The 25,015-nt window shown below is 39.2% G+C and overlaps 1 protein-coding gene across 1 annotated transcript in view; it reads left to right on the top strand.

The window, feature by feature from the left end:
• The window catches only part of FOXO1 (forkhead box O1), a 43,808-nt gene extending 19,032 nt beyond the window's left edge, over positions 1–24,776 (top strand). The window contains exons 2-3 of the mRNA XM_015818674.1: positions 21,452–22,804; positions 24,695–24,776. Of these exons, the coding sequence (XP_015674160.1) occupies positions 21,452–22,795 (1,344 nt within the window). The 3' untranslated portion in view covers positions 22,796–22,804; positions 24,695–24,776. The remainder of the gene's footprint in view (positions 1–21,451; positions 22,805–24,694) is intronic.
• The last annotated feature ends 239 nt before the right edge of the window (positions 24,777–25,015 follow it).

Here is a 25,015-nt window from a genome sequence, read left to right on the forward strand (position 1 = left end):
TATAATAAAATTGGAAGGGACCTTGGAGGTCATCGAGTCCAACCCTCTGCTCAGGCAGGAAACCCTACACCATGCTTATATCTTTTAGTCAGTGGGATTTGGTACATTGGCGTGCAAGGTAACCTACTGACTAAGAGATCCTAGCTTGCATGGAATAGCATGGGATACAACTTGTAGTACAAGTGAAATTTGTTTTTGCTTGTGGGATATTGGTAAAGTATACCAAACTGACCAGCACTGTCCTTAACATTAGTAGGTAATGCAACATGTGTTATGATATAAGTAAAGATGGTTTACATCCTTTATCTTACTGAAACATGTTACATGAAAATTTTGATTGACTGAAGTGACAGTGATTAGTGGTGGTTAATATTTGTGGGCCCATCAGATGACAAGCAAATCATAATCATATGGAAGATTATGATTTGGAGTGTAAAAATAAATAATGTAGATAAAGGAGGGAGGGAGATTGTGCATATGAAACTAACATACAATGGAAAGTTTTCTGATGAATAGAGGGTTAATTAATACATACAGAAAAGTTAAGGTTGGATTTAAGAGAAAAATCATATATCAGAAAGTACAAATTGTTGTCTAGGTTCTCCTGACGTATATGAAAATAGGAATCCATAGGGTTTTGCACTGTTCTCCAGTAAATAATGATAATAGAAGAACCAGAGATACTCTACTACAGGGCTTTTCAACCAGTGGTACGGGTACCACCTGTGGTACATTGGCACCTGGCAGGTGGTACACGACCATCTTAGAAAAGTGGTAGCAGGGGAGGGGAATGAGCTGAACCGGTGGCAGCACCGCACAAGCCTGAGCGAGAGATGGCTGAAGCTGCAGGGCTGTCAGGGCTCAGCAGAAGCGCCAGGATCAGCACCATGCTCCAGCTGGAGCTCGGCGCTGATCCTGGAGCTTTTGCTGAGCCTAGAAGAAGCGCCGATCAGCTGGAATGTTGCAGCATCTCCAGGGTCTTGTGATTTACATTCAACTGATTCATATTTATGACGGTCACAGTGTCTCAGGGTCATGTGAAGTGACCAAAACCTGCTGCAACCACCTACCACACGGGGGGAATAAAAACCAAACACCACCCCACCCCACTCCCGTTGCCAATCCTCAACAGAAATGCTCACAACAATGAAAACCTCGGACAGGAGGAAGAGCGCTGCCGGTGGGCAAGCAGGTGTCTTGCTCGGCTGTGGCTTGGGGGGGGGGCTTTTTTCAGTGCCATTTTAACTTCGAACAGTCACTAAGCGAACTGTTGTAAGTTGAGGACTACCTGTACTTTATCACTTTTTCCCTTTTTTTGTCATCAAGTTTTTGACACCTTGCTAGGCGACTGATGGTACTCGGATATTGCCATATCCTAAAAGTGGTACAATGGGTGAAAAGATTGAAAAGCCCTGCTCTACTACATAGATGATGATAGTTTCTGAATATAGAATATATTTGGTAGTATCAAGAGTATATTTTAAGAAAAATGGACAGGAAAAACTCTGAAGTATTAGAATAAGAATAGAACATCTGAAAGGAGAGAGATGATTCTTTTATGCAAAATATTAATTTCCCATCAGAAAGTGGGAGTAACAAAGGTCAATATGGAAATGGCTTGCAATAGAGTGAAAAGAATTACATGTTGCAGATCTGTGTGGAGTTATATTAATGATAAGAATAAGAAAAGATCCTTGGTGGTATGATAAATTTAAAGAGGGTGAGGAAAAAAATGTGCATATGAGATAACTATGCAAAAAATAAGGATAAGAGAAAGATATTTTATAATGTGTATAAGAAATGAATAAAAAGTTACAAAGAATGTAAAAGAGAGGCAAGGAAAGATTAAAATTAAAAGAGGCAAAGAAAATGCAGACTGATTTTGATGGATTTTTTTTTTAAGTTTGGAAATGGTTAAAGAGGGCTAAACAAGAAGTTCCAACACAATGAAAATTTCTAGAAATAAAAGTAAAACGTATGAGATGACATTGAATGAAGGACTACTGGAAGGAGTATTTTAGAGATTTGTATGGGAACGATAGTGATATGTTAAAGAGTGGGATTAAAACTCAGGTTATAAATGTTGAAAATGGTAAAAAGTTGAAGGATAGACGTTGAATGAAGTACAAGCTGTATATATTTTAGATGAATGGTCCATCATTCAGCAGAAAATAAGATAAGATTTTAATACAGTATCTCCAACAATGTCTGAAGAAATGCATCAGAATGACAGCAACTTATTTATTTGTTTGTTTACCTATATATTAAAACAAATGTCAACTTACTTATCAATTAATCTGAAGATAGTTCCAGTGAAGATTATTACAGTATCCTTTGAAAAATACTATAAGAACTTTATGACCCCAGTTGCGTAAATACTGCTTGCATTCTAAAATTAATCAAAGTTATAGCCAAAGAAAATTCAGCTTTGTTTTTGTTGTCATGAAGTGCCTAATCTAGATCTACTTTGCAATGTGTGCCAGCTTTCATTATGAAAGTTAGGGACTTTTAGGCAAGACAAATTCTTCGGAAGAAGCATCTCATGTTCTTTAAATTTATATTTTTATAAGAAAGTACATAACTTTTATCATTTTTTTGCTGTAATATGGTAAATTGACCAATGTTAAGTTTGATTCTATTAGCCTTGTTGCTAAAGCCAAATCAATACTTTAAGCCAGGGGTAGGCAACCTTGGCTCTTTTATGACTCGTGGACTTCAACTCCCAGAATTCCTGAGCCAGCATGGCTGGCTCAGGAATTCTGGGAATTGAAGTCCACGAGTCATAAAAAAGCCAAGGTTGCCTACACCTGCTTTAAGCAAATTTCAATTTCTTACCCTAATCTATGCACACTATCTGTAAGGACAAAATAAAAATGCAAGATGCAGCCTAAGAATCTAAAATGAGCTGGAAGGAAGTTTAAAAAGTGTCCCTTTAAATTCTGATTACATAAATACACACAAAATACATTCAGTTTTGCTTTTGTCTCATCCTTGATGATCTGAGATGGAGCAAGGTTTGAAAATGTGTTTTAACAACAACTCTGCAAATCTACTTTTGTTCTCTACACCACTTGCTTCCTGTTCTACTTGCTAGGTAGAAAGATAAAAGAGAATTCACACATTACAACACAGCCTTTTCAAAATATTCATTTCAAAATAGCGTCAACAGTGCTGCCCTCTATAGTACTTTATGCCATTCCCTGAGCCTGGCATTCCCATTTAGAAATATAATTCTAATTCCTTCGTTGGGGCTCCATATGCCATACAGGGTGGTTAATTACTTCAAAAAGTAGAAAGTTGCAATTTATAATGGAAAAAAGATCTTTACTGTAATTGCTCCCTTAGCCAGAAAACCTGTAATTGCATAGAGGGAATTACATATGTATTCTCTATTATGTCTCTGATAACTTTATAGCTTCAACAGCCTTTTAAAGAGGTTTAATTAAAAGCATCTCCTTTTGACAGACACTTTCCCCACCCTAATGCAGAGCTGATTCATCCAATATTGTTGTCCCAATTTCATTCTGTGACTACCAAAATTATGAAATCAAAAGAGCTGCAGCCCTATGCAAGCAGGAGGTATCCGCTGACACGGGAACCCCAAATTTATTCTAGAACCCTCCCCCCCAAATCAGTTTTAGAAGGGAAAATCTTAAAAGAGGGAAAAGTAAAAATAACCCAGTGAGGACTGAGCATGCTTTATTGCCTGAGAAATTCTGCCTTCCAGTTGAAAAAAATGAAAAAGGGTGGAAGGAAAACCTCTTAACGGAAGGAATTCCTCCTACAAGATTGCTGGTCAGTAACGCGTCCATTTTTCATTATTCTCCCAGCTTTTCTTTTAAAAGGAAAAAGGCCTTTTGAATTTCTTTCCCCACATGTCTGAGGAGTCATGTGGGGTCCAAAGGAACATCCTAAGGAGACATTCTATTGGGAAAAGAATGATAGTTAATAATTAGAAGCCATAAATTGACAGAGATGTGTATTTATGAACTGCATGTGTGTCAGAGAAGCATAATTCAAAATGGGAAAAGTCTGGGTTTTACATAGTTTTCTTTTGAGGATTGTTCTGTTTCAAAGGCATTATGAAACGACTAAAGCAAATGTCATGCTTACTTTTGAAGTCATCTTCAAAATAAAAGTAACGTAGTTGTACTGAGTGCATGACGTACACTTATGGACTCTGATGTGAATATCTGTAGGGAAGAAAGCAAAAAATAAAGTTTCATCAAGATAAAGCTAACAAGGAGAGGTTTATAGGGGGGTGATGATATCTTCTAAGAGGCATTAGGGAGTGAATAACATTTGCTTATATGGCTGCCCCCTGTCCTGTTTCTGATCACTGATAGGAGTGAATAGGACTAGTCTTATTTTCCTTTAAAAGATCTGTTGACAATGTTCTAGTCCAGCGGTTCTCAACCTATGGGTCGCGACCCCATTTGGGGTCGATCGACCATTTCACGGGGGTCGCGAAGCAAGGCTGTCCGCCATTTTTCCCCCTTTTCCGGCGGGTGCCTTACCTCCCTTGAGCTGGGCCAGCTGGTGGTCGGCCTGCTCCGTCTCTGCCGCTTGCCAGCTATGCCTCGGCCGGCGCAGGGGGTGGAACCACGCATGTGCGGCGGTCCCGGGCAGGGAAAGTCCTCAACTTGCGACCGGTTGGGTAGTCCTCGACTTACGACCGGTTTAGTCCTCGACTTACGACCGGTTGGGGGTCGTGGCATTAAAAAGGTTGAGAACCACTGTTCTAGTCTGATACAATTTTGCTTTTATCGCTTTCCTTTTTCCTTCTTTCCTTCTGCTGCAGTCAAGTTGTCATGTAATTTGCATATAATAACACCTGTGTCAGAATTATGCATTAGACTGAACTTTGATGATGATAATTCAAAAACGAGGCTTTTACTATGAAGTTATCCCACTTCAATCATAGCTTCATGCAGGGGTCTCTCCCATATTTTTTCTCACCTGTCAGTATGGACAAGATGAAATAGCTGCAGGATATTTTTTTGAGGAATAACAATGGGGACTTTCTATCTGGAACTAGCCTGAATTGTTCCATATGCTGTGATGATATTCTTTATTTTCTACATTTTGCACCTGGATATTTGAGAAAAGTTCGGTATTAGCCAAGACACAAATCTTCTAGCAGATTTTACAGCCCTTTGGCTGTCCCCCGTCTGGCCTGCATGAGGTCAATTGGAAATTAGAAATCAAACATAAATAAGTGTACGTCATGCACACAATACAACTGTGTTACTTTTATTTTGAAGGTGACTGCTTTTTTTAAAAAAAAATTACATATGTGTGTGCATCAGTGCCCATGTTCCTTATTGTGCCCTCCACAATAGCTCCAGTTTCTCATGTGGCCCCTTGGGAACATTAATTGCCCACTCTTGTTCTAGCATCTCCCAAGCTTGCTCTAGAGTATCTCCATATAATACCAGGGATCACATACTAGACATCGGAACTAGTAGCTGTTGTTAGTCTTAACATTTTAAACTCCTTTTAAAAAGACTTTTATATGCAGATAATCATTAATTAATTAAGATAAATATGCACATTATTCGTTAATAGGTACAAATAAATAAATAATACATTCCTCATTATTTGTACTCCACCTAGGTAAGCTTTGTGGAACAGGTAATTTGCTCATGTACTACAGATCTTGCTCATGAAATCCTGATGTAAGCTCAAAGGCAAGCAAATTGCAACAGACAACAAGTAACTTTAAATGATTAAGAGCTCTGTATAAGTAGGATATAGTAAGATAGTATTGGGAAAAGATTCGGGGTGGAATGTTGCAGTCTCTTGCTTTTCTTTCCATCTATTTATCTATATAGAATAAATGGTTGACTGAGGATGGTGAACGTTATTTTTTTACATATTGCAGGAAGCAGATGGGTGATAATTGATGGCCTGTTTAAAGGATGAATGAATTTGGGGCCCCTGGTTTCCTAATTTTAAATGTTGTGGGTTTGGTTTTTTTTTTTTACACTTGTCACAGATTTTATTCTTGCTTTACTGCTGCAAGACATGTGTCTGTGTGGGCAGGTGGCACTGGCATAGCTTTGTTGTGGAAGTTTAAGGATTTCCCCCCCTTCTAATATGCTATTTAATTATATTATAATTTTATTCAATAAAACAAATGTTCCCATAATATTTCTGAATTCTTACAAGAGGCGGGATCTCTCAGGAAAAGTTGAGTAGAGATTGATTGGGACAGATACTGTTGTCTTCTTAGTTTTTATAGTTTAAATTGTATTTCCATCCTTAGCACAATCTTTTAGAAAATCTCAGCCCATGATGGGGAAGGGAATAGGAAAAATTGTATAACCAAATGGGCTAAGAGAAGGTATTTATTTTTAATATACCGTAGGCAGTTGTGTCATACTGTGCAGCTAATTATTGGTGAAGGTGACAGTCTCTTCTGGTTCATGCAAGTTCTTGTAAGACCTTGTGACATTTTTTTTTCCTTTTCCTTTTATTTTTACCCAGCTATAACTAACGAGTGGCTTAATTTTTATGTCGGGCATTCTAGATTTTTCATCTTGACATTAAACTAGTTATTACAGTAAAAACTCTGAACCTGTTACATAGCTGATAATCCGAAAGTATTTTTATAGAGAGTCCGATAGTTCTTGACTTAACGATCACAATTGGGACCAGAATGGCCATCACTAAGTGACGCGGTTGCAGAGCACAATGTAATGGGACTGCAGCACTTAGTGATGGCAATCCAGGCAATCCTGGCTGTTGTTGTGACCCCAGACACAGCAGGAAGTGGAGGGAGTCCCAGGTAAAGAATGCAGGGGTGCCGCAGGGGGTGACGGATTCCCTGGGAGAGGGGGCTGCTGTAGTGCGGCATGAGCTCAGGAAGGCCAGAGAAAGAATGTACTGTGGTTCAGGGGCTCCTTGGTTCACTGTGTCTATGGGGCTGCAAGAAGCCGCAGAGCAACGTGAAGCTGTAGCCACCCTGGAAGCCTCAGCTGCCACAGCCTGGGTCAGCAGCATGGTGCAGGGGGGCTTCTTGGCATGCCGCAGCTCTGGGGCTGCCACCGCTCTGAGGGTTTCACCCCAGCTATCCCATCACAGCAGCCCTTGCTGCCCAGCACTCTGGGACTCCCGCCAACCTGCATCCCACCACACTAGATGACCTTCACTGTCTTCTTGCTCCTGTTACTGCTGCTGATGCTTCCCCAGATCTCCTGAAAATGGGTGCACCATTTGGAGAATGGCAAGTGCGCCATTCTCACGATGCTTTGGAAGACCTCAGAAGCTTTCCAAAGGTTTTCTGAAGCGAGGAGGTCCTTGACGCTCTTTGAGCTTGATTGTTTTCTTGCAGATGTTTCATTACCAAAACTAGGTAACATCATCAGTACTAGATTTTGAAACATCTGCAAGAAGACAACCAAGCTCAGAGAGTACCAAGGACCCCTCATTTCAACCCTGAGCTACAAATATTCTCTCTTTATTGGTTTTCTGAAGCATCACAGGAATGGAGAAAGACATGTGCCCCATTCTCAGAACACTTTGGAAGCTCTTAGATGTTTTCTGAAGGCCTTTCAAAGCACCCCAAGAACAGAGAGCACAGTTTGAAGAATGGCACTTGTGATTTGGTGAATGATGCAAGCGGCTTCAGGAAGAAGGCCTGGTGTGGCCAGTAGACGCCTCACATAGGGTCAAGCTAGGCATGCCTGATCAGCAGGGAGTGGAAGATGGTGAAGGTTAGCTGGTCTTGGCAGGGCCTGTGGAACACAGGGTAGTGGGGCAACTGGGGCTTTGTGGGGTGGTGGCAGCTGGCTGAGACAGCTGAAGACCCTGGGCCTCTACTTTAGCCTCAGACCTCCCCCTGTTCTTGGTAAGTGCTGCTCTGCAGGGCAGGCATAATTGGGGAGGGGCAGGTGAGGGACATAGAAATTTCTCTATGGTCATAAATATGGGCAGGTTGCCAAGCACCTGAATTTTGAATATGTGATAGTCACTGCAGTTTTTGATCAATAGTCACTGCAATGGCTATGACTTCAAGTCACTTTTTCCGCACCATCGTAATTTTGAATGGTCACTGATTGAATGGTGTAAGTTGGGGACTACTTGTGAGCATTTTCTGATTAACTTTGGCTTCAATTTACAGTGTCTGAAATCATTATCCCACTGAAGGACCACAAACAGACTAAAGTACTAATGAAAGCAATTGGGGATGACAAGCATGAGCCCTCGTTGGATTACACATTAAGGGAGAAAACTTAAGTTGCAGAATGTAGAGAATAAGGACGATGATCTTGACAGAAATATGCAAAGATCCTTACCCAAATAAGCGGGGCTCAAATATTTTTTTAAATCTTGAGGTACAATATTCAGAAGTGGCTTAGGCAGAGGCCTCCCTAATTCAGTACAAGTGTACAGGTGCCAGAGGGAAGGGGGAATTTACAGCACAATCAGACTTGCAAGATTCTGTTATTATAACCAATCTCAATACAATTAATTTTAACTTTACGTACAGCAGATGCGTTGATTCCTCATCTGTTGTACCTAATTGTGCTGACATAGAAGCACCAGTTTTAATCCCACACAGATCCCATTTTACACAGGTTTCAGACTCACTATAATTTTAACCTGGATCAAAAGAGATCCCAGATGGTATTTGCTTTGAATTCAATAGTAGACAATCTGAAATCTCTGAGAATTAAAATGGCATTGATTGTGCTTTTGCTACCCAAAAGAGATTCTTTTATTTTTTCCCCTTTTACTTATTGGATAGCAGGACTAATGGATGACATCAGTTTTTCTATATCTGGTTGGGGATGTGGCAGCTTTTCCAATGAGTTTTAAGGATGAGGAGAAACAATTATTTCTTGTGTCATTTAGAAAACAAAAATGTTCTTTTGGGTATAATCTCATCAATCCAATTTATTGATCTGCAGCAGTTCCTTATGATTGTACAGAGTCCATGAAAGGGAAAGAAAGAGAGGGAGAGATTGTATTACATTGACCGTGATAACAATAGCATGACAAAAGCACTCCTACTAAAGTCCATCCATTAATTTGATAATTAGCAGCTTCTAAGTCATTATTTCCATTCCAAGATGGCCAAAGCAAAATTCATCATTCAGTGGTTGAATATGAAATCAGAGAATAGAGAGATTTATCTTCGACTCCAAGGCCATAAATAATTGCCAGATACTATGAATTTGTTAGTGTTTTCCTCATGTGAACCAGTCACTGCAGAAGGCTGTAAGACTGGCAAAGATAGAAGGAAGAAGGAGAATGACCAGCAACAAGAAAGATGGACTTAGCTACAATGGTAACGAGTACACTATTAGAAAATCTGAAAATCCAGGTTAGGAACAGGTTGTCTATGAAAAATATCTATGCGGTCGCTAAGATTCCACATTAGTTTGAGAGTACATAGTCAGTCAGTCAGTCAGTCAGTCAGTCAGTCAGTCAGTCAGTCAGTCAGTCAGTCAGTCAGTCAGTCAATCTATTTAATTGAAAACATATTTGATAGAAATGTTTTCATTCTCTTTTAATTAGCAGATTGGATTCTTAGCAAATAGCACATCTTACTGTATGTAAGGAGGGTGACTTCAGTGCTATGCTGTCCATTTTATTTTCTATTTTTGGAACTCTCATTGTTACAGAGGAGACTACATAGTTAAGTATATCTGAATTATCTTGCGAGTTTAGTCATCTAGCAGCATAACGAATAGCATGTATGTCCAAATAATGTCAATAATAGCATGTGTCCAGATGATCCTTCATATTTGAAGTTACAGCTTATGTTTGTGCACTGTTATTTTACAAGAAGGCCCATCCAAATCCAAAAGTTTTATAAAAATTTCAGCAAACAGCATCTCCTTGCATTTCAGGGATTGAGTCCAAACCTTCCTTGTTCCCCAGATAACCACTCAAAAGGCGATACCTCAAGCATCTGCATCAGTAGCTGAATTGATATGGGGATACTGGACTGATGGTCTATGTCAGGGGTAGGCAACCTTGGCTCTTTTATGACTCGTGGACTTCAACTCCCAGAATTCTTGAGCTAGCTTGGCTGGCTCAGGAATTCTGGGAGTTGAAGTCCACGAATCGTAAAAGAGCCAAGGTTGCCTACCCCTGGTCTATGTTTTTCCTTTCATTCACTCCTGAGCAGGGCTTTTTTTCTCATAGAACGCCCAGAACGGAGTTCCGGCATCTTTTTTGGATGGAACCTTGTAGGGTAGGCAAGGCGGGTTGTATGACATGTGTGAGTTCCGGCACCTTTTTTTTTTTATAGAAAATAGCACTGCTCCTGAGTAAATAGATAAACAGCAGTTAGTCAGTCATATACATTTATTTTATATGCCATCATATTTTCTACAGCAAGGGTTCCCAACTGGGGGTGCGAGACGATATTCAGGGGGTGCAAAAAGTCAGGTTTTCAAAATTATGCATAATTTGTTGCCGATATTTCAAACTTTTGCAAGGGGTGCAAGAATATATCAGAAGTGTTCTAGGGATGCAGGGTATAGAAAAGGTTGGGAGCTGCACAGTAAACCAATATTATTTCCCAAGTAAATGTATCTATCAGATAACTGTTAGAGAATTTCAGATAAATCTTTTGGGGAAGGGGGTTGAGGGAAATTCGAGGTTAAAGAAATCACAATATCCTAGATTAGTTGATTTTTAATTAAAAAGTATTTGCGGAGTTATAAGAAGAATTTGGTCTATCTAAAAGTGTGGAATGGCAGTATACATAATTAAAACATTGCTTGATTATGCAGTTTTGACTTGCACCAGCAGCATACAAACCTCTTATTGTAAATAGTTTGGAAAATTTTAAACCCAACTTTTTTTAAATGGACCAATAAAGAAAATTTTGCAAGTAGGTATCAGTAACTTTGCAACAACAGTGGAACAGGAATTGGAACATTCGATCTTAATTAATCAACAGATTTGGCCTTTAACAATGTTGATATTAAACAATGTTATCTATGTACCTTTTGATCTAAAGGCATTTAATTCAAGAAAAACCTACTTTTTTTCAAGTGTATTGAATCTGTTGTATAAAAACTGAATTATTTTCTTTATATGAACCGTATTATGTATATATATTTTTTCTTTTGGCACATTATTCCTACTACGTTTTAGTTTTAGTTTAGTTTTATGTGCATTATTAGGAATAGAGTTACTTTTTAAAAAGTAAGCACATTTAGCATTGACAGAAGCAAGGTTTTATTTGTGTAGCTTCAATGTGACTATGAGAATGGAGCTACAGTGATTTAAGTGTTAGTTTAAAATGTGAAACTGCACATGCTCAGGGTATTTCCTTTCTTTGTCTCTTTAAGTCTATGTTGGCAAACCTTTTGGGTGTTCTCTATAATAGGGATTATTTAAAAAAAATTAAATCAGGGTGTGATAAAGAGAATAGAAAAGAGAAATATTCGTTTAGTGCTTCACAGTTGAAATTTTTTGGAAGAGAATTCTTTAAGATAATTAAATTCAGAATGTAAAATTACTTAAATGAACCACAAAGCAGTCTATTGATGAATTACATTTCATCATCTGTATGTCCTAGTGGAAAAAAGAAACCTCCACACTGTTGATTATTTCCTTTAACTGTTTAAATTGGTCTGGAAAGAAACTACGAGAAGATTGACAGTAACTTGAAGAAAAACAGACATTCTGAAACAGAAAACACATTACATACCTAATATGTTTATGTGTAAACAAATAAACACTAGGAATCTGGACAAACCCCTCTTTAAAAGAGAAAGTCATGCAGAAATGTTAAAAGTAGAATTGCTCTGAGCAGCTGAATGAAAGTTGGGATATTGGACTGTTTTGCCAGTAGTGAAATAAATTCTTTGTATAGAAGAACACCATGCCCACGTAGTTAGAAAATACTTGAGCTAAGCAGAACTTTATAGTCTGGTGCATGTTGCTTTGATAAATCCCTCTGGGCAGTTTGCGTGTCTTTTGATCTCAGTTGCTGCCTGTCCCATTCATAAACTTGAAGCTAGTGTTTGTGGCACTGCAGGAAACTTTCAAAGGCTGCACTGAGTTCCTTGGAGGTTGGGTGGAATACAAATGTAACAGGCTATTTGTCTTTCTCATTATATAGTGTGCATGGCATGTTTTTCCCCTTCGGTGTTTGTAATACAGTACTGGAATTTCTGAGCAAAACTCATCCTGTAAGGGGAAGGGGAGACAAAGAGCGGGTGTAGGCAGTGTGAATGGATGCCTGGCCAGTTCCACTTCCATTGTCATTTCCAGCCTGTTATGCCAATTCTTGTGTGCCTCCATTGAAAACAATGGAGGGTTCTTGGCTTAGGGCCTGTCATTCCTGCTTTATGATTCTGAAGTTGCAGGAAATACTAAATAGGAACAAAATATAAGCTAAAGAAGTTGGTGGTGTTTTATTGTCAGCTCAGAGGGGATATGGCTTTTAAACGGTGACCTTTCAAAAGTGTTTACATGGCCTCGGTTGACAATTAAATGACAGCTTTCATCACCGATTCTAACAACTGTTTCCTTTGATATTTAAATATCTGTAATTCTAATGAATGGTTCACTGTAGATATAAATATTAAAAACATATCAGCCAGGCCTCAGTGTTTATGATACATACTGATAAAAGAAGTTTGACCCACAATGAAAACATTGTATGTGTGTGTGTGTGTGTGTGTGTGTGTGTGTGTGTATGTATGTATGTATGTATGTATGTATGTATGTATGTATGTATTTATGTATTTAATTTATTTGCTGCCTATCTCGCCATAGGATTACTCCAGGCGGTTTACAACAATAAAAGGGAAGAAATGAAAAAAAGTAAACAAAACAGAAGTAAAATAATAGAACAATAAAATAAACAAAAAAGAAAACAATGAGAATACATTGATTTTTCCTTCCTCTCCCAAAAATTACCTGTGAATAATCTGTAATTTCATACTGGCAAGAATAAGGCACCTCACATACAGGGAAAACAGTGCTTTATTTTACAGGTAATTTTAATTATTAAGGATTAATTTAATCAATTTTCTTGTATGTATATGTATGTGTGTGTTTTCATTCATTCATTCATATTCATGACTCAAAAGGTAGGTCATAAGCATGTATTTATTGGATTGGGAAATCTCCAGGACTGATTTTAATGGCCATTGGCAACACTGGTTGACAAGATAGGAAATCTTTATATTCCCTTTTTTGATTTTTTAAAAATTTTATATCCCTTTTTCTATTTAATCTTCCCTTCTAATCACATAAGAAAGACTCGTGATGACTTTATGGACATATCCATGCGGGTTTTTTTGGAGGAGCCTCACTTCGGGCTATATTTTGGCTTTCTAATCTAGATTATAGTATTCTGGTATTCCAGGAAGGGAGCATCTTGAATTTAGGGGTTCCTGTCTTCTGGGTTAAAAAAAGTAGTTGTTTCCTCAACTGTGCTAGCTTTTCATTACTTTACAGGAAATGCATGATGATTCTACCTTTGGCTTATCAAATCCATCATTTTGTCTATATTTGTCCTGGAGGTTTCCCAATTCAAAGGAGTTTCCTGACTCCATCTGTAAGACAGATTGGATAAATTAAATGGCAAGACACTATCTTAATGGACAATTCTGATCTGTATTTAAAGGAGGACTGCTCATAACAGCAATAAATATAGGTAGTCCTTGATTTACAACCATTCATTTAGTGACTGTTGAAAGTTACAGTGGCACAGAAAAAAGTGATTTATGACTGTTTTCACACTTAACTACCATTGCAGTGTCCCTGTGGTCACGTGATCAAAATTTAGGAGCTTGGCAAGTGGACTGTGTGTATGATGGTTATGGTTGCACTGTGTCTTTGGTCATGAAATCACCTTTTGCGACCTTCTGACAAGCAAAGTCAACGGGAAAAGCCCAATTCACTTAACAGTTATGTTATTAATTTAACACCTGTAGTGATTCACTTAACCACTGTGGCAAGAAACGTCATAAAACGGGACAAAATTCACTATCTTGCTTAGCAACAGAAATTTTGGGCTCAATTGTGGTCGTACGTCAAGGACTACCCGTTTGAAAAGCATTATGAAAATGTAAAATACCAGGATCCAGAGGCTGAAATACTATGAGGGTATGAATGTGAAAAATGCCCATAAATGAGGCAATACAATTCAACTAAGTTTTCCACTCAGTTACACTATATATTTGGCTAAGGGCTCTTCCTCGTGGCCATGGCAATGTACTTTCCCCGCATCCTTGAATTGGGAAGAAAGTATATCCAATATGAAAAGGGCTGCTTCTGCTGTTTTGTTTTTATTATACCTCAGCAATCACTGCTGTCCTCACCCAGGGTGTAACCTTGAGCAGTCATAGGTAGATATTCAGCTACCTTTTTCCTTCCTGCCAGCTTCACTCACTGGGTAGGAAAATAAAATTACCAATAATTGTTCATACATGTTCTAGGATGGATTTCAGATTTGAGCTTTCATTTTGAGCTATTTTTCTTACCTATTCTTACTGTGGCAAGAAAACAGACTGTCCAGGGAATGGAGCGGTTTTCTTTTTATGTGGGCTGAAAATAATGGGTTGTTCTTTAAAAAAAATCTAGCTACTAGAATATTTTCCTCTCAAGTGTCTTCCAGAACTGCTCTGTTCTTTAGACCTTGGAACTTACATAGATGATCAGGATCGTGGTTCTGACTCCTCTTTCTCAATAATCAGAGGCTTAAGGATGGTAATAAAGGACTATAAAATACATGGTTCTTACCTTCAACATTAGCTCTTGACGCCCCTGATCCCCCACCTTTGCTTTCTTTGCTCTCTCCTAATTCCACAAAGCAGCTTCATAAATTATAGGATCTACTTAGAGGAAACTACTTGTATCCTGGTTTGTGTCTTTTGGTAGGGGTTAGGTCACTGCCTCACACCAATGCTATATCATGTGCCAATTGTAGCTTCAGTAATTTTATCTGACTCAGGTAGGTCTACCTAGTGAACAAGCATAGGCTGTTCAGCTGTGTTCTAAGGTACCCGAGTGTCAGCAGCCAAAATCAGCACAATAAATATTGTCCATGCTGTGACATTAGCTCTCGCAAGCCTGCCACAAGCTGAGGTTCTCTTGAAATCTCTCCCGGCCGTCTGATTGCGTCAGTACTTGGAATGGGGTAGCCTACACAGTTGTCCCCTCCTAAATTCAGCAGGCGTCTAGAAGCCTTTAAGGGCAATACTTCTGAGGTTTAAGGGCAATACTTCTGAGGTTTACTTTTGTTTCTCAAAATCTACGTCCTAGGTTTGTATATTGTCTTCCATGAGATCAATATTCTCATAGCCACACCTCCCAAAAGAGGAATTAGGCCACTCATGTGAAGTATCTATCTCTCCTGTAGCCAAGGCAAAAATTTCCATGAAGATGCCGAGACCAGCAACCATATAGGAGTGGACGGTGTCACAGCTGATCTTCCTGGTCAGTTGGAGCCAAGCAGATGGCTGAGCTGTCCTCCAAAGCTTCTTCTCTATGTGCTTCAGAATGTCCACAGGAGAGGTTTTGTGTCATATTATGAGGGAAAGTGTTACTTTTCGGACCACAACATTTTAGACCAATTTCAGCCTGACTGTACAGTGAGGTGGTGGTAAGATAGAGCCCAACCTTATTAGGACATGTCCATGAAACATTACTAGCAGGGTGTCTTTGTATTATGGCAAGCAACATGAGAATGAGATGAAAGCTTGTTAGCTTTGAAGGGGGAAGGCTATTTTGCTTTCGTGGCTTAGCATGTTATAAAAATAGTGTGCTTGGTTGTATATGGTACAATGTATTATATGACGCTCTGAAAATATTTTAATTAAATAATCGGGTAAAATATGTTATTGGAATGCAGCAATTTACTTCTTTTAAGAACACTCATAATATGTGTTTTGACTTTTGACTAAATTAAGATTTTGTGCTGCTTCTTGCTACCTTGAGTTTAAATTTCTTCTTTTTAAATCTATGTTTGCTATTTTTAAAAATCCATTTTACGCTGTACATTTCACTTTAATTTAAAGTACATGTTTCCTAAGACCAAACTCAAAAAACAGAATGTAAAGAATACATTGAAACAGAGAGAATTAAGAAATAAGCAGCTAGGGTTTTATTTCATTAACTCATAGACACATACCCAAACATAGACAAACACACTTCATGAAATGCTTTGTAATTTCTGTGTAGTCTCAATTCTGCTATAAATAGGGTGCACAATAGCTAATGAAACAGATGTTCAATTCCCCAGAGATGTAGTTCGTAACTGATTTCAAAAAATATTACAGTTTTAAAGACATCACTGAAATCTTGAAACAGTGAATTGTCATCTGAAAAGAGCAGTACAACAAATCACCAATATAACTTTCTAATTTTAAATATCCTCCGAAAACTCTTTTCTATGTATCAGAATGGAAAAGAGGTATCAAATCCTGAAGTATAGGATAAAATCTACTACCATTATATGTATATCGATATATCAATGATTTTTTGGCTAAATAATGTTGATAAGCAAGCCTCTAACTAAATCCATCAATATGAGAAACTGTTCAAAACTAACATGCACATATGCTTTCCTATAGTTTGATGATACATATAATTTTAGAAATTCTTGATAAAATAGCCCGGTCTTACAGGTGATGGGTCAATTTGGTTATATAGTTATTGTAAGTGACTGGATTCAAGCTTGTTTATTTTAAAATGCCTCAAGAAGATTTTCAATGGAGTATAAAAGATTTAACAAGTAAGTGATATTGTAATACCATTATAAAAATCTACTACATTCACGTCTAAGCAGATCATACCTTACTTCTTTTTAATGGAATAGCAATGCCTTTCCCCATGGATGGCGTTATTGCTAGAAATGGAGAAGATTTTCAGATTAACTGAAATTTTGAAATGCCAATATATCATGGATGGACAAGCTTATGGCCTTAGGGTCATAGACAGTCCTAAACCACCTAAAGTGTGACCTCCTGGAATCTTAGGAACTTGGTTTGCTTTTCCTGCTGGCCAACTAATCAGCATGATCAGCTGGCCGGCAGGAAATGGATCATTGGTTTCCTGCTGCTGTTAAGGCAGGAAGCCCAACAATCTGGTGTCCCAACTGCTTGCTGATTACTTATTCAAAAGATTGGTGAGGATCAGACCACTGGTTTCCGGTTGCTAATAGTCATTGAAAATCAACAATCTGTATTAAGCCATAGGGGCCTCACTGGGTCAGATTTATCTCTGTAGAGCTCTCCGCTTCCAAAGTTCATAGCATCGCCTCCTGTACACATATTCCAGGTAACAGGAAGCAGATGCTAGCTTTGCTGTGGAGGGACATAAGTGGGCTTCTGAATGGACAGTAGATGGAAAATTAACGTGTCTGATTTAGTGATCCAGGAACATTGATCAGGATACAATCAAGTGCTTCAAGTGCCACAAACATTTGGTAGCAAATGGCTAACAGCAAAACAGTAAATATTACTCAAACGAATAATATTTGAAAAGGATGAAAGTAGTGGGAAAGTTTGGTTTCTCATTCAGTTGCAGTGTGTGACATTGGAGCTCTACAAGGATTAGACAGAGGCATTTTCCCATTCAGGAACACAGTTGCCTGAACAGTTCCTTCCATCATTTAAACTCAATAGCAGATTTTACAGGCAATGTTATAGGATTCACAATTCCTGTAAAAAAAAAACCTGTGCAGTTTGATTTGCAAAGCGGAGCCTTGAACTCAATTTCATCCTTGTCAAATTTCACAATCTCAATTAAATGCCTGGCATGGTGGTTGGGTTTTGTTTTTTGTTTTGGTAGTATGGATCAAATTCTTTTGTATCATGTCCAAATGTTTGGATTCAAGCCAGTCATTACTTTCTTTTTGGGGTCTAGGACAACTCATCATGGCTAACTCGCTGCGGGACAATTCAACACTGTATTCATTGTTTCATTCAGCTACTTTGATTATTGGTGACCCCATTTTTGTTGAAATTATTGTGACTTGTATTTCTGGATTGACTTTATTATTATTGGCCACGGTTCTGTTGAAATTAATTTAACTTTTGTATTTGTTGAATTGGCTGTGGCAAGTTGGCCGTGGTGAATTGGCTGTGTCCTGTTTTGTTCTCTCTGCTTCCCTACACTGTTCTAGAGTGTGACCTATAAGTGTTGGGAAAGAGAGTAGTGATAAAAGATTCTGTTATGCCTACATCACAGCATTCAATGGGGATTTATTTGCAGAAAGTCTTGATGTCTAAACAATTTTCCATCATACCCAAAGCTTAGGTCTGTCTATCTGTGTATCACAAAGTAGCCAAATACACATAGCATGGACTTGAAACATGGGCTAAAATTTTAATTTCCCCTTTCTCTGTGCAGAGGGAGACAAGAGTTTTATTATTGCAGGAATTTCTGTAAATTGTGGGAGGTTGGTAGTAGTTTTCCACTTGGTTGACTGGAAGGGACACCGATTTGCCTAAGTTATACCCGGCCTGTTCCTTGCTTTCTAAGCTAGGCATGAGGAAAAAGGGTCACACAGATCATTTTCCAAACATAATGGGGGGATCAGGGAATAGAAACATAGATGTATGAAAGTGGCAATAGAATAATTATGCCCACATGCAGAAATGTTTCCAGAGTCATGCTTGCAAAGTTAGAGAGAAACTTAGTAACTCCACTGAAGATTTATTGTGGATGAAGTTGCAATCAATCCTGCCAAGAAATAGAGCAATAAAATTTGACACACAGAGTTGATGCATGTACTTTGAAGTGAAACTCCTGCTTAGTTTAGAAAAAAAATGCCACCTTTCATTTTCAGTGTCAGTCAAGTTCTTTCTAGGCATAAGGGACAGACTCCAAATTCAGTCACTGCACTTGCTGGCCCAGTTGCCAAGTTCCAATGTTTAAAATTGTACCATTATCAAGTCCTGTCTGTGTTTGGCAAAGATTTGTAGACACAACATCAATAACTATGCTAAATATTTTTGCAATACTTATTTCTCTTCCACACTTTTTTCCAAGTAATAAATCATACTGTAGTTTCTTTAATCTCCCCTGGCTTGTGAAAAACAAGAATTTATGTAAAAGGCACTCTGCTGCAAACTTTTTCCTGTTTGGAACTTCTGTTGTTGTTGGCAAAATTTGGAGATGGCTTAGCTACTCCAAAAGTGACCTTGAATATCCTTTGTATAAGAATACTAGACTGTAATTTTTTTGATGACTAAGGAGGTCTGGAGTTTCTGCAAAATACTAAATGGTTCCTTTGTGGACGGAGTGAATAATTTGCACAGATAGGTCTGCACACAGAATTACATTTTCACTATAAACATACTTTAAGCTTTGCTAAGGTGGGCTATATGATGGCCACGAAACATCTTGGGTGTCACGTTCTTTTTGCAATGTGTTAATGGATTTTACTCTGAGGAATTCAGAATGTTGTGTTTTTAAAAAAGTTTCCCAATCTCATGTTCTTCCTGTGAGAATGATCAAAAGTTTCCTCAAAAGTTGCTTAGCTGTTGATGTTGCCAGGGAAACAGTGTAGCACTATTATTCTGTCCTCCCTCTTTAAGTTATTTGCAGTAGGAATATACTGAAGCAGGAAGTAGGAGAATACTTTTGCTCAGTAGATGAGCAAAACATGATAGTTCCAATTAGAAAGTGATTATCTCTGGATCTGACATTGGGTGAATGAAGCAAGTTAACCTTAGCTAGCAAACATAGTACAAGATAAAATAGACATGTAGAGCAACGGTGTATTTCTCCCATTCATTTATGAAACAGAGGACGGGTCCTACTTCTCACCCAAAAAAAGTACATGCAAAGGAGGGAAGTAAAATTTGACACCACACACCTTCCATTTCTCACTATCCTGTGTTGCTTTAAAGGTTTTACCTCTCCGTCTAACTGCATTATCAAAAGTGAACCAGACAAGGAAGGGTGAAGTGCAAGAAAGTGGGGGGAAAGGTCAGGTTTCTGCTTCCTTGACACAAAGCCACAAAAGCCCTCCTCCCCAGCACAAAACACACTCACAGCAATTTTCTCTTTACCTTATGCAAAACCACCCCCACCTTTGTACCTTGCAAAAAGGGGGCTTTGTAGCAAATTCTGAAATTGATAACCATACATTCCCCTAATATTTCTAGTGGGTTTACTATACTTGTTCAAATGAAATCTGAATACTTTGGTTTTATTTTTATCTTTTTATTTTATTCTAATCTTACACATACATGTACAGCCACATACATACTTTTAAACAAAAAGGTAAAAACTAACACAGGCGAATGTAAAGGGAAAAAAGAGAAAGAGAAATAAAAAAGCAAAAAGTGCAAGAAAAGAAAAGTTACAATGAATGGCTTCCAATATTCTTCACAGCATTTATAAGTGTATGTTTTAATCTGTAATCTTAATTATCAGGTGGTCCTTGAGTTATGACCATAGTCGAGGCTGCCCGTTAACGCTCATAAGACATAACCGTTTTATTTTATGACGTTTTCTGGAGCGGTTGTTAAGTAACTGCCAGTTTTTGGCAAAAGCTTTGTACGTGCAGTTGTGTGACCTGTTTCCATGCTGGATAAGCCCATTGTCTACCGTCTATGGAAACGTAACAAGCTCGTTTGGGCAGTGTCAAAGCTATCTGTCCCCTTGCTGCCAACCCACCTGATTCCAGTCCCTTCTAGGACATCTACTAATAGAAAGACGTGCCCGGGAGGGCTGGGACAAGGCTTGTTTACTTTCTGCGGTCCTGAGCCTTTTCCTTGTTTTCACAGGCCAGGAGATGAATGGCTTAATGGGAATGGACTGTTGGCTTCCCGCTCCTTTAGCTGAGGTAAACTAGCTCCCTGTTCAGACCAATTAACTGGTCAACTGGCAAGAGAAGAAGTTGTAGTCGGTTTAACCCTTTGGAAGCCAGGTGCCATCTGCCTTGTTCTGTGTCCTTTGATTCCTCTCTAGGCAGCCTCCCCTCCTCCTTTCACTGCTTTTGCATTAGTCTCGTCTGTTTCCTGAGAAGTTTGTCTTTGAGCTGACGGGATGGAATTATTGATGAATCCAGACTTTCCAGTTCCTTTTTGAAAAGGAAAAAAAAAAAGTAGCTTTCAGTCCATAGCAGATCCTGATTTTGTTTCTCCTCCCTCCAGCTATGCTCCCATGAGGAGAGCTTTTTGCGTGGCAGTCTGGCTGAAAGTCTGGTGTCCAGACATTTGATAATCTGTGGTGTTAATTTTCAGATGGAGCAGGTGTGGCTTCCTGCATGTGTGTAGTGCTTACTGACAAGGATCCTGTTGAGTCTAACAATGAAGAGTGTTATTATTTGGTGTGGCAGCCACTGTGATTTGCTGATCTTGATTCACCCTCTTTGCCTCCTACAAGTATTTTATAGTGATATTATTGTATTTCTCATTTGATGGACTTGATGGATTTGTTTTTTGGGGGGCGATCTAGGATATATTACTGTGGCAGAGCAATTCAATATCTTTCTTACATTTTCCTTTTTTAGAACTCAATCCGTCACAACCTCTCTTTGCACAGCAAGTTCATTAGAGTACAGAATGAAGGGACGGGAAAAAGCTCTTGGTGGATGCTTAATCCAGAAGGAGGCAAAAGTGGCAAATCTCCCAGGAGAAGGGCTGCCTCCATGGACAACAGCAGCAAGTTTGCAAAAAGTAGAGGGAGAGCTGCAAAGAAAAAATCAGCTCTTCAGGCAGCTCAAGACGGAAATGGCGACAGTCCAGGAGCACAGTTCTCGAAATGGCCTGCAAGCCCCAGCAATCATAGCAACGATGACTTTGATAATAACTGGAGTACTTTTAGACCTCGAGCCAGTTCGAATGCTAGCACCATTAGTGGAAGACTTTCCCCAATTCTGCCAGAACAAGATGACCTTGGGGAAGGGGATGTGCATTCCATGGTCTATCCTTCATCAACAACCAAAATGGCCTCAACTCTGCCGAGCCTTTCTGAAATGAGTAGTTCCGAAAATATGGAAAACCTACTAGATAATCTCAATCTTTTGTCTCCAAATACATCATTGACTGGGCCTGCCCAATCGCCACCTACTACCATGATGCAACAATCTACTGGTTATTCATATACATCATCCAATACAAATATAGCTTCAACCAATGCAGACTACAGGAAATACACTTATGCTCAGCCTAGCATAAATTCTTTGTCACAGATCCCTATGCCGACAATTCAGGACAATAAATCGAGCTATGGGACCATTAATCAATATAACTGCCCAGGACTTCTTAAGGAGTTGCTTACTTCTGATTCACCGCCACATAATGAGGTCTTAGCCTCGGCAGATACTCATGTTTCCCAGCCTAGTAGCCGAGTGCTGGGACAAAATATATTAATGGTCTCTAACTCTGCAATATCACCCTATGGCAACCAGCAGTCCCATAACAAAATCATTGCCCCCAGTGCTCACTCTCACCAAGGACACATCCAACCCACGGCAGTAATAAACAGCCATACTTTGTCTCTCACCCTTAGTACTGTGTCTCACGCTTCAAGTGTGAATCATTCAACCTCAGCAAAAAACTCAGTCCAGGGAGTCGTGAGCCACCCGATGCAAGTGAATAGCATTAGCCCCTTCACCACTGTGAACAGCTGTAATGGGTATGGAAGAGTGGGAATTGTTTCTTTCCATCAAGAGAAGCTGCCTAGTGACTTAGATGATATGTTCATCGAGCGATTGGACTGCGATATGGAATCAATAATTCGTAATGATCTGATGGATGGGGAAACACTAGATTTTAACTTTGACAGTGTGTTACCTAACCAAAGTTTGCCGCACGGTGTTAAAACAACAACACACAGCTGGGTGTCAGGATAAGACTGGAAGGTTAGTTCTCGTTTTTGTTATTTTATGACAATGTTGCAATGCATTCATTATTAGCTTAAAACCTTAAAGTAATACTGTAAGGACCAAATTTAGCTCGGGGTAGTCTCTTCCATTAGAATGAAAAGCTGCATAGCAATTCTCTTTATTTTCATGAAGTTATTATGTATAGAACTGCTCCAAGATTCAGTTGCGTTAAAGGAACTGCTGCACTAGAAGGAAATTAGACAAAGGGAGAAGGCGCAGTAGATATTACATGTAAAATATCATTAGCAAATGCTGGTTATATGATCAAAACATATTCTAGATCAGAAAGTTTATAAACACATGCTTTGCCTTGTTGTCGAAAGATGATTTATAAATACATACAGATAATCTTCGACTTACAACCTTTCATTTACTGACCATTTGAAGTTACAAAGACACTGAAAAAAAGTGACCTTGGGCCAGTTAGACAATAACAATAACAGGGTTGGAAGGGACCTTTGAGATCTTCTAGTCCAACCCCCTGCTCAGGCAGGAAACCCTGTGCCATTTCAGCATCCCTGTGGTCACGTGATCAGAATTGGGACGCTTGGCAACTGACTCATATTTATGACGGTTGCCGTGTCCCAGGGTCATGTGATCATTTTTTGTGGCCTTCTGGCAAGCAAAGTCAAATGGGAAGCCAGATTCACTTTACAATTGTGTAACTACTTAACAACAGTGACAAGAAAGATTGAAAGATGAGGCAGAACTCACTTAACAACTGTCTCACTTAGCAACAGAAATTTTGGGGTCGTAAGTCAAGGACTACCTGTACTTCAAAAATCATTATAGAAGCTATAACAATGCTATCTTATGAGATATTATAACATGTCAGTTTTCTAGAAGAAGAAATACTTATTTTACCATTAATCTAGGATTTTAATGACTTCGTTTTAAAATTACCATCATGCTTTTCATTCTCAGTTTTCTAAAAATTAATGGTTTTGGTAGGACAGTCTTGCATATTTGCTTTTGTTTTTTTGTATATGATGAAAGGATGGGGTAGAATTACATTTTAAAAGGATTTAGGACAGACATGTCAAACACAAGGCCCGGGGGCCGGATGCAGCCCGTGAAGTGGTTTCATGTGGCCCAAGAAGCCATCCTGGAAACAGTGAGGGAACGGCCCCCTCTGCCTTGGCCCTGGCCCAGGCCGGACGGGAGCCAATGTACAATTTTGTGGTGGCCATCTATGCTGAAACGCATTCAGTCTTAGCTCCATAAGCCCCCCCCCCCCGCATGGCCTGAGAGGAACAGTGAGGCTCCTCCAGTGGACCATGCCTTGGCACTTGCCCTGGTCCCACCCCCTTCTGCCAGAGACCCTCAGATCTGTCCCACTCCTGCCCAGGCCCCCACAGGCGCCCTTGATGCGAACGGTATAGAGCTGGCCACGCCCACCCAGTAGGCCACACCCACTTCATCCACACCCACCCAGTAGGTCACACCCACCCTGGCCACACCCACCCGGCCCCCTGAGGGCAACTGCAATGCTGATGCGGCCCTCAGTGAAATTGAGTTTGACACCCCTGATCTAGGAGATGAATTGCAGTGTGTGATCCTAAGCACAGTGTCACAGAAGGGCAGTTCATCAAAAGGCAACAACAGACATCAAAGAGCAAACTTATCACGTGAAGTCAAATATAGTTTTATCTTTAGCTCTCCTTTGAGTAAAACCACAGGAAAAATCAACTACACCAGTTTTTAAGGCACGGATACCTCAGTATTTTTACTGAAAGACTTATGTCGAAGTAGCATAGGTTGCCAGATCCTGATTAAAAAGTAATTCATAAATGCATTTTTATGTAGAGCTCTAATCAATCGAGAATGCTTTTTCAATCATTGCATGTTTTCTTTCTATTCTCCTAGGCTACAGTTTAAAGTGCTTCAGACATCTCTGACTACAAGAAGTGCATATGCATAAAGAAGTCCAAAGATGTTCTTCAGCTTTTTTTGCATTTTCTTGTATAATTTTTTTTTTCTCTCAGTCTTGGCTGCAGGTCTCTTTTTCTCTGGTTTTTGTACAAAACGTTTGCTGCCAGATACTTGCAGGTTATTCGCTGCTGTAAGTAAGGAATGTGCCATTGGAACTGTCTTTATTTGGAAGTGCCAAACTCACTACTATGTCATAGAAAAGCAGAGGATATTTGAGCATCATGTATTGACTTTATGCTGTAGCGTTCCCCAAAT

Source organism: Protobothrops mucrosquamatus, unplaced genomic scaffold (genome assembly GCF_001527695.2).
Source record: "Protobothrops mucrosquamatus isolate PMUCROS unplaced genomic scaffold, P.Mucros_1.0 scaffold778, whole genome shotgun sequence".
Taxonomy (NCBI): domain Eukaryota; kingdom Metazoa; phylum Chordata; class Lepidosauria; order Squamata; family Viperidae; genus Protobothrops; species Protobothrops mucrosquamatus.